The 10782-nt window shown below is 37.5% G+C and overlaps 1 protein-coding gene across 3 annotated transcripts in view; it reads right to left on the minus strand.

Moving 5' to 3' along the window:
• Window positions 1-3264: 3264 nt before the first annotated feature.
• Window positions 3265-10782, minus strand: part of UBOX5 (U-box domain containing 5) — a 23502-nt gene continuing 15984 nt past the window's right edge. For all 3 annotated transcript variants that reach the window (XM_072406651.1, XM_072406653.1, XM_072406652.1), the window contains exons 4-5: window positions 10134-10301; window positions 3265-9527 (exon numbers count right to left, since the gene is read on the minus strand). In XM_072406651.1, the coding sequence (XP_072262752.1) occupies window positions 9319-9527; window positions 10134-10301 (377 nt within the window). In that variant the 3' untranslated portion in view covers window positions 3265-9318. The remainder of the gene's footprint in view (window positions 9528-10133; window positions 10302-10782) is intronic.

The following is a 10782-nucleotide window of genomic DNA, read 5'->3' on the forward strand; positions in this document are numbered from 1 at the left end:
TATATTAGCTTTTCCAATACCAATTTCAGAAGTATTATTATGGCATTGGCCATCCTGTACAGCTGTAACAGCCTATACTTTTTTGGGAAGGCTTTTCACAAGATTTTGGAGTATGTCTGTGGGAATTTGTACCCAATCAAAAGTAGAGTCAAAGTATTTGTGAGGTCAGCTGCTGTGGGGTAAGCTTGGATACATTTCACACCCCCCCATAATTCCAGTGAGTTTGAGGTCATGGCTTTGTGCCGGATATTCAAGTGTCATCAAACCAAACTCAGCACACCAAGTCTTTATGAAGATGGCTTTGTACACAGGGGCACAATCATGATGGATCAGAAAAAAGCTATCCACAAACTATTACATAACTGACTTAACTGTCTAAAATGTTTTGAATATTATAGCATTAACAGTATTCGTCCCAGAACCACCAATTTCTATGGAGAGATGTTCACATCTTTTTCTGGTGTATTTTTTAATATATATTTGCAGTAATTTAAAATAATTTTAGGAAACATGTTTTCGATAGAACTTTGTTGGCTAGCAGAGCTAGTTATTAATTAATCAATGGGTTTTCACTGTTTCATTACAATCTTATAAAATGCTGCTCATGAGGATTCCTTTAGCTCCCTATACCTAAGTAATACAGGCATGTGAAAAAAGGGGGTACACCTCATGAAAATTTTAAACACAGTTGAACAGGCAAATATTAGACCTACACTCAGGTGGTGCCTACAGACGACTGTGAACATATTCCACATTAAACTGACATAGTGTATTTATTATTATTATTTATATTAATAAGAAAAAAATCTAAAACCACTTAAAATCTATAAAATTATAATAAAGTGTTGGAGATTAGGTGCTAATGATAGAATGCCCATAAAGAGTACAATGATGGAATCGGTCCTTTTTAAACCTCAGATATCTAGGTTATTGTGTTTGCTTTGCTGTTGGCCTTTGTTGTGTCATCATGACATTTTCAAAAGAGCTTTCCAAGGCTCTTGTAATTAGGTTTGTGGATGCCTATAAGTCTAGCAATGAATTTTTAAAAAGATTGCCAAATTATTTGAAATCATTTATTTGAAGGAAAATAATTTACAAGTGGATTAGATTTCAAAAGACTGCCAATTTGTCCTTGACTGGCACAGGAAATTCAGCTCAAGCTCCCACTCATGCTAGAAGACTTCAAGAACCCCATTCATCACATTGTGGGATATTCAGGGCACTTTTACAATATCATCTACAATTAGAAAGAGATCCTACCAATTTAAACTACATGGGAGATGCCTTTGTGCCCAACAAGACCAATAGATCAAGATTGCAGTTTGGCAATCACCATATAGGCTATGACCAGTTCTTCTGGAAATATATGTACACCGGTGACTCTGGAACAAAGTGCCATAGACTATGCTTGATGAGAATGCAGGGCCATGATATTTTAACACAATAATGATCTGAAGCACCAAATAATTGTTTAAAAGGAAGAAACAGAGGGTTATAGATTTATCTGTTCAAAGCACTAAAATGTTGTAGGGAATTTTAAATAGGCAGTTCATAAAAGGAAACACAAACGTCTTACAACTGAAGGACTTTTGAAGGGATACGTGAAGCCAAAGTCAGAGACTGGTGGCCAGTTGCACACTGCCACACAGTTGTACACTGCCAACAAGAAGTCATTTCTGCTAAAAGGGATAATATCAACCTCTGGGGATGTACAAATACATCTATTGATAGTTTTGTTGAGTTTAATATTGAAAAGGTAAAATTATATTAGATTAAAAACACAAGACATCAACTTTATCTTAAAGTAAAACCCAGCTCCCAAGAGTAATGCCAGTCCAGCCAGGAAATCAAGATGGCCAAGATTCCAAACTTGGACAAAGACCAGATTAAGATGGCGGGGCTGGTGCCGAAGTTGTGAGAGATGAGTGTACCATTATATTCTTTCTCATTGGGGTGTACTAATTTTACATATGATGTATTACATCTTTCGGCCAATGGAATTACCACAATGTCCCCTCTGCAATTAAACATACTAACCTGCCAGGTTGCTGCCTTCTTCTGAAAATGAATGGGGCAACCCAGCATTCCCCGGGGCTGTCGTGATCAATGAATTCCTGGCCTGGACAAAGGTTGAAACCAGAAAGAGAAGAAAAAAAGATGTCTACGATGGAACAAGGCTCTAACCCTCAATCATGCGAACATAAACTCTCTTCTATGTACGAAATAAGTCATAACAAATGGGAAGATATTGCCACATATAAGTACAGAATAACAAAAATATTCAGAAAACAACCACTTTGATGGGGAAAAAAACAATTAACTAAAAAGCAGGACATTCAAATGAAACCATCTGCAGAGTTTAATTATCGTCATTACACCAATAACAAAAGCTGCCTTTGACATTATTGCATTAATAAGCTTTGTGGGCTTATTTTTTGCCTTTTTATTTTTTGGTTTCCCCATTAGTAAATAATATTAATGCACTAAGGTCTCTGCAGTGATGTTTTCCTAATGAACCAGTCATCGCTCTGCTCAGTGACTATATGTCACGTAAGCGTGACCCATCAATATAGGTCGGAGGTCGCTGGGATTTGTCAACAATGGTTCCAGGTAGCAGCTCTGAATAAGAACCGTCAGCTTTTCGCATTCTACAGAAATGACTTATTACAATGCAAACAAGCTAGTGCTACTGCAACAAATTAGGGAAATGAATGAATAACAAGATTGCAGATTCATAATTTTATTAAAACATGCTAATTATACAATGACATTTTTCTATCTCCGTCAAAGAAAAAAAAAAATAAGTTGGAAGCACTTTTAACAAACAGGAAGTAACATTGGGGTTTGCTTCTAGAAATTGGAAGATGGGTCATTACCTGTGGCAGCCAGAAGTAACGGAAACTAATCTGTATGCCTATACTAATACAAATCCTATTATAACTTTTTTGCAATTTTGCGACCAAGAAGCTTTAATCTGAACAGCCCAATCTTTGTATATACTGGCTCCGAATTTCTTCTAATCATTGGTTAGAGTTCCTCCATCCTGCTGTTGCCATGTTCAACAAACCAGCTTGTCATGATTTGAGCTTTGTGAAATGTTGCGCTATCCTGCTGGAAGTAGGCTTTAGAAGATGGGTAAACTATGGTCAAAAAAGAATGGACATGGTCAGCAACAATACTAAGGTAAGTTAAGTGTGGCATTTAAATAATGTTTCTGTTGTCCTTCTATCATCTCGAACCAGTATGACCATTTTTTTTCTTACCTCTGGCATCAGCAAAGCATTTTTGCCCAGAGAACTGATGCACACTGTGTATTTTCCCCTTTTTGGACCATTCTCTGTAAACTCTAGAGAAGGTTGTGTGTGTAAATCTCAAAAATCAACAGTTTCAGAAATACTCAGACCTGGCACCAACAACCATGCCATATTCAAAGTCAATAAAATAACCTTTTTTCCCCATTTTAATGCTCGATTTGAACTTCAGCAGGTCGTCTTGAGAGTATCTACATGACTAAAAGTACTGAGCTGCTGCCATGTGATTGGCTGATTAGATATTTTCATTTACAAGTAGTTGAACAGGTATACCTAAGTAAAGTGTCTGGTCCATCCTTCTGAGGATAGAAAAGCAGTTCAACATTCAGCATTTAAATATATCAGATTTTTGGTCAATTTTTACAAGAACAGATGAGGGAAAAACCTTAACCTCAACTTAATCCTAAAATCATCCCCAACACTAAAGTAACCACAGCTGTAGACAAAGCAAAATGTAACAGTCCTGTGACAAATTCTAACAACTCTGGTGCTAAAACCTACCCATCTATTCATTTGTGTGTTAGTATATTGGATTTCTACTTGGCACCAAAGCCTGGAAGTCTCCTTCAAGCATTTATCCCTAACCCAGACTCAGGTGGCCCCCATTTACTGTGTTTTACTGTATGCATACATATACACAATAGGGACAGAAATAATGGACATATGTCTCATGTTAGCACACAGTTATCTGTTTTCATCAAATGCTATTAAACATACAACTCATACAAGCAGAGGTGATTATTTTAATGGAATTATTAGGAAGTGTGTTTTGCTACCACTTCAAAGGCTGGGAACTGAAAGCTGCCAATCGCATGAAGCAATGAAGACAAAGACACAAAAGATTCTTTAAAGTCTGCGCTCACTTCTCATTCAGTGTTACACAATGTACGCATTATGCAGAACACAATTACACGACTGTCTAATTTTCCTTGCCGAGAGATGACAAGGTCTGTTTAGAGGCAGGTCGGGGCACACTTTAAGAGCAGCAAAATTATGAAGATACACAGCTCAGTCATCCTTCTAGATACTTAATGCAGCCAATTACAAGTTCACAGTTTGCCCGGAAAAGTGAGTATATATCAAGGCAGTATGATGTGCCCCAGTTAGTCACAATTAGCAATTGTTAAGCATGCAACAAATGATTTTGGAGAACGATGGCTGGTTTAGCTTGAGTCTGGCTCCTGTGGCTTTTAAAGCAGACCTATGCTTAAAGAGTGCCTTTTCTGACAACTAGGCACTGCTGGTAAATCACAGAAATGCTTCATATAAAAGTATTTTCTTAACTTTCAAACTTGAAACTTACTTCTGGTTGCTGATGCAGTGAAAATCTTAAAGTACAAGGGATGGAGCATTCTGGGGTGAGTATAGTTAGAAATGTCTCAGATTAAATTTTTCTTGTGCCAGGAAGCACTACAAGAATACAGTTTACTGTAATATAGCCAAGTGCCAGTCTTGTATAAATGAGTGGATTTATCAGTGACCAGGAAGGTGAAGAAACATAATGAGGAAGTAAATACCAGGATGCAGCAAAGATGGCAGCACCTACAGTGTCAGCAGGGGTGGCAACCAATAAGAAGGATACCTGCAGAATTAGGGAGACAGCGGGATTCCAAAAAGAATAAGGCTATGCTTTATAATGTTTTTTTTTTGCATCCTTCTGGACCACCTATGGCTATAGAGTTTTATCTGGGATATGTTTATTTCCCCAGTAGTTGAACTTGATGGTTGTGTTTCAACTTAACTAATTTGAACCGTCAAAGTTGGCTGGGTTTAAGCAAATCAAAGCTGGACTCTATTCTACACTTTGTTCTAGAACTATATTTTTTATGGCATGTAATCTCAGGTGCTTGGTAAAAATGATCTGAGTAGCTGTAAAGCCATCCAATCACTTCTATATATTGAAGAAAGTGCCAAGCTCATCCAACCCTACAGGTTTCCCAGGCTTACTAGAGACCTAAGGAAGCTCAGGATGTCCATGTTCATAGGTGGCATTAGGGGTTTGATATTTTCTTCAGGTTTAGAAAACCCAATACCTGCAATATGCTATCATAACGAAGGTTATATATAGCTCACTTTTGATTGAAATAAAGTTAAAAAAAAATCTTAAGTTTAAGGAAATAGGAGCCTACATATATGAAGAACATGGCCACGTATGCGATTCAGAATAACCCATCTGCTGGGAATTAAGGAATTACATATCATTCCAACCTGGAAAATAAAGATGATTGCAGATGCGAACACAGAAGAGGACTTGATGAATATGCTGGCTCCCAAGACTGAGCGAGGAAATGTTAGTACTTAAAAAATGTGGATAGGTAAGTTTATTTTATTGCAGAAGAGATACCCATCTGTTCCTTCTGCAATTATGAACTTGTCATCTCACAATATTTTACTTTTTAAAACCTCACTATTCCCTTGTCCCTGTTACGTCGCAGGGTGCTGCCATCTTGGTTGGCTTGGCAATGATACCTACGTGGTGATTCATACGGTCTCAGTAGGTACCTATCCCTTTCTGCAATAAAGCCTTGCTTATTCCAAAATTTTTAAAAGTGGAACTTTAGTTCCTTTCAAAGCTCAATTAATAATCTCATGGAATATGGCTAGATTGTTTCAACAAATTAGTTTGTGGGAGAAAACCATCTGCACATCTTAAATTTTAGATATGGTTCCCGAATGCCTATACAGACATTTTCCATACCGACCAAGCTAATTGAACTAGCCCATAAAAAAATAATGATTTACAGATGCAAGTGTATAACACATTTTACAACAACAAATATGGAAATCCTGCAGGAGGATAGAGTGATAGATGCTTTGTAGTGCCTCTGCATTGTTTTCTGTGACCTTCAAGAGAAGTACTTGTAGGTTCAGACATTCACACCAACAGCACCCTTCCATAAACACAATACTTTCAACCATTTAGGAAATCATTCTCATTTATATAACACTAACACGATATGCAAATTTGTTGGGAACAACTTTGATTGAAATTACAGCCGTGAATTTTTCTGGAACTTTAGGTTTTGCCTAATTTTCATGGGAAAATTGTTCTAGCTTTGAGTGGGTAATGTAGACAATTTGATATTGCTATTTGGTGAGAAACCAATTTAAGTTAAGGCTTTGACTGGGCCATTCTAGGATATAGTTTTTTGGTTTTAATCCACTCCAGAATAGCTCCTACACTGTGTTGATAGCCATTCTCCATAAGGTAACCAGCCATCCCTTAGGCTCTTGCAGATACAAATTTTCCCTTATTATATTGTATTTGACCCAATTAATCTTGCTTTTTTCATATTTTGCCATATCTTTTCAATTAACCAAAATTTGAAGCACATAAAAGATACAGTTGTCTCAGGGATGGTTTCCCATATTTCGGCTGATCTTCTCAGCAGCCCTCTTAGTTACCAGTTACCGCTTCAGTAATGTCCTTTTTACCCAGTGTGACAAGTGGACACAATGAATATAAAGAAAATTACATGAAGGAGTTTTCCTCGAAACCAGATTCATTGGTGCTGTTCCCATAAATCCAGATAGGGTTTTGTTTTTTGCTCAGCCACAAGTGAGTTGAGTTTTGACACTTTTGAAGCCTGCCTTGAAATTCTTGCTGAATTGGGGGCTCATCCCAGATAACCAAAGGCCTTTCAGTACTGTAATCTCCATATACTGCTTTCAGAGTTTTGCTAAACAGACATTTCTAGAAAGAATCACATTTGTAATCTTTTTTTCTTTTTTCATCCTCTCAAGATCAAGGGCCCAGAGGTACAAGCATTAGATTTTCAAGACTATTTAAAATGGGCAATGGAAATATGGTCCATATGTAACTTTGGTCCAGAAAAAATGCTGGGTCCTTAATGAAATAAACCTTCATATACTGCAGATAGTACTATTTTTTTTTTTTTTACATTTCACACACTAAAGTGTAATAAACCCTCCCTTTGCTCCGTCATTAGTTTTACATCCTAAACTAGTCCTTTTCCTGGTTCAGGATTCTTACCTATCTTGATTGGCCAGGCAAGAATGACTTCTGTACATATACAGCGCTGCATAATGTTTTGGCGCTATATAAATGGTGTTTATTAATAATAATATTTAAGAGAGTTCATCAGCATCAGAAACTGCACTGAGAACAATAAAGCACTGATGACCTGTAGTTCTTGTCAATGAATCTTTTATTGTATCCTCCCCACAACCAACTTCATATGCAAGTCTAGAAGGAGGCTCAAGGTCAAGTAAACGGAAGACATGGGCGGTTTGTGTGCAAAGATGCCCAAATCCTGCAGTTATAATACTCTCTAAACGTTCGATTGACCGGTACAGCTTCATATGCCGTTTTCTTAGGCCTGTATGTTGATAATAAAGATATAAGTTATTGACTGACATACAACATACAAGGCGTTAAAAGCATAACACCACTGTAGGGACAACATTAATACTGCAAGGCAGGAGAGAAAAATCAGTCAAGTTTGTAAATAATTTTCAGAGCATTATGCACATTAGGAGACTACAGGATATCTCTGCTCTTGGGACCCTGAGGGAATGCAGTCCTAACCCTAACCATTTAGATGCATTGTGATCACACAGCCGTTTCTGTTCTTTTCCATGGCAATCACAAGAATATCCCTCTGGGGTCACAAGCCTGCATTAACATAAGGGACTACCTATACCTTAGATATAGTTGGCCAGAATTCCAACACCACCATTTTTAGATCAATGACAGTCGATGGAGTGAGCCGTCTTAAAATAGCCACATAAATAGGGCAACCAGCACTCTGGCTTTCTACTGAAAAATGTTCTAACTTGAATTAGCTAATATGTTGATATTAATTAGTTCACTATAACTGGTTTATATTATCATAAAGTTAATTTATGATTAGTTACTTTTGCCCATAGAACAAAGGTGTGCTGCAAAGCTATGCCATTGGTACAGTTTATGCTGCTTTGACTTTCACAATTATTTTATTAGCAATACATGGCAGATATAATTACCTGCAAGGCCACAGGTTGCAACATGTGATTTCAGCAAACGTGCACCCAGTGTTAGTCACATCCAACCCGAGCATGATTGTTATTCCACAATCATAATGAACCCGTCACAATAACAATACAGGACAAAATCACAGGCTCCCCTAAAATTACCTCCCCACTGAATGTGTTTATCTGCTAGGGTACTTTTGGGGATAAGGGGATTGTGCCTTCTCCTTATGCTTCCAGTATGAAGTACTTAAACTGGGGTACCAAATAGCCAGGCCCAACAGTGGTTACATCAAGGAGGGGAGAAGATCAGTGTTCACCCAGCCCTTTTAGCTGGGTGCACCTCTCTGCATATTTCAGTAATACCCCGGCTGTTTTATTAAAAGCTGGGTCACAATACAAGAACCAACTCACCTACAGATTCTTCCCACCCAGGAGAATAGTGGAAGATCAAACCTGCGTAAGCCTACTCAGTGAAGGTTAGCAGGGAATAGCAGGTTAGCAATAGCAAGTTGCACCATAGGGGGCTAAAGTAAGTCACAACTGTGTGAGTCATCCCTTAAGTTGCCACTGCGGTATACAGATCTTTTGCAAATTTTGGTCACACCAGCCCAGCTATTCTTGACCAGACTTATTACACCAAATTCAGTTTACAAAGTTGAAGATTTTACTGTCCGGCCTTACCGTACCAGATCTGAAAGAAGATGGAGTTTTCCTTCAAGGGAGGGACACATACGGCACACAATACACAAGTGCACTTAATTCCAATATAGAATCCTTGACAGAGCCCACGTTGTTTTAAGCTAGCACAGCGATTATTCTCCGTAAACACACACAAAAAAGTCCTTTTAGCATGGATAGAAAAAAAAGCTGCCTCAGCAACATGTTTTCTTTTCAAACTTGACCACCAAGTAAATACATACATGTTCATAATTAATTAGCAGCAAAAATTGATGTTAAGCATTATGTCTTCAGAGGGAACCTGAAAGTAGAACTTTTCCTGGGGGAACTCTAGATTACGCCTCCGGTCTGTGGCTTACAGATGGACTCTGAGCACATCGCGGGTGGCCACAGACCTATTACAATTCTTGCACACAACAGAGAAACTCTTTTGTGTTTCAGCTAAGCAAGGACGGCACATGAGGTGGCCACAGGAGAGTTGGTAAACGGGCTCGCTTCTACAGTATGTGGAAAATGTCTTCATACAGGAAGCACAGCCTTGAACTGTGCTGTTTCTATTGTGGGCTGGAAAAAAAAAAACATTGAAATGCATTATTAGGAGTACAATATTATACCAAACCAATATTATTCAATTACAAAATTAAAAATCTGAAAATATCAAAAGGATAGTCACAGGAAAGAAAAGGTTTTATTTTCACAAACTAACCAATCAGATCACTGAAAATGCACTCTTAAAACAAAGAAAAGTCCAAACCTAGTTTGCATGCGATGCACTAGCTTCATAGTGTTTTTAAGCTATAAAACCAAGTCTTTAGAGTTTTGTTCATTGAGAATGAATAACTTCATATTTAAAGCAGCTAGATAGATACGTGATAAATTGTTTAAAGGCTATTTTACTGAGTGTTAATAATATGGTAATAAAATAATGTGCATAGTATAGGCATAGGTGCAAAAAATGTGTTTTTTTTTTTCCTATCACTTCCTGTGCTGGCAACATAATAGGAAGTGGAGTGAGTCTCACAGGAACAAGCGTCTTCCAATGAGTATTTCCTTCACCTCCCAATTTTTTTTATTTTCTTTTGTATCCCTCTCATTCCATCCCTCTTTATGACCCACAGAAACATTTCTAGTGAGGTGGTTAGAGAACCACTACCGATATGTTGTCAGTACCGGTCACGGTGAAGCCTGTGGCCCAGGATGAGCTGCTGACACTTTCCATGTGAAATTCCTGTTGTTGATTCTTCATGAATTTTGCAGTGTAGGTGGGCATGGAGCCCAGGGCGCATGTGAGAGCCTGGTCCAGACTTTGTGTAAGCCGCTGTTCATGTGAGATGGATTCTATAAAATACAAAAAAAGCTTTTAAAAGGGAGCAAATCCCTGATATAACAACCTTGACTGTAGAGACCATGCATTATCTGTTAAATTTAACCAATACTCAATTACTAAATTTCCACATGGTTTCACCATGTTATTCTAATTTCCCAACCAAGTATTAAAAATTAACTTTTTAGCTTTTTAATTTAGCTTTTTAATTTGTCCAATTACTTTCGAGCCCCTGAAAATAAGTTATTGTGTTAAAAAAGGCTTTAGTTCCTCACATTTTTATGCAATCCTTTTGTTCAACCCACTGAATATAAGCTGAAAGTCTGCAGTTTAACTGCATCTGAGTTGTTTCATTCAAAATGAATTGTGGTAATGTACAGAACCAAAATTAGAACAAAGTTGTCTCTGTCCAATTTATGGACCTCCATTTATGGACCTAACTATATATATATATATATATATATATATATATATATATATATATATATATATATA

The sequence above is a fragment of the Pyxicephalus adspersus genome, chromosome 3 (genome assembly GCF_032062135.1).
Source record: "Pyxicephalus adspersus chromosome 3, UCB_Pads_2.0, whole genome shotgun sequence".
In the NCBI taxonomy this organism is placed as follows: Eukaryota; Metazoa; Chordata; class Amphibia; order Anura; family Pyxicephalidae; genus Pyxicephalus; species Pyxicephalus adspersus.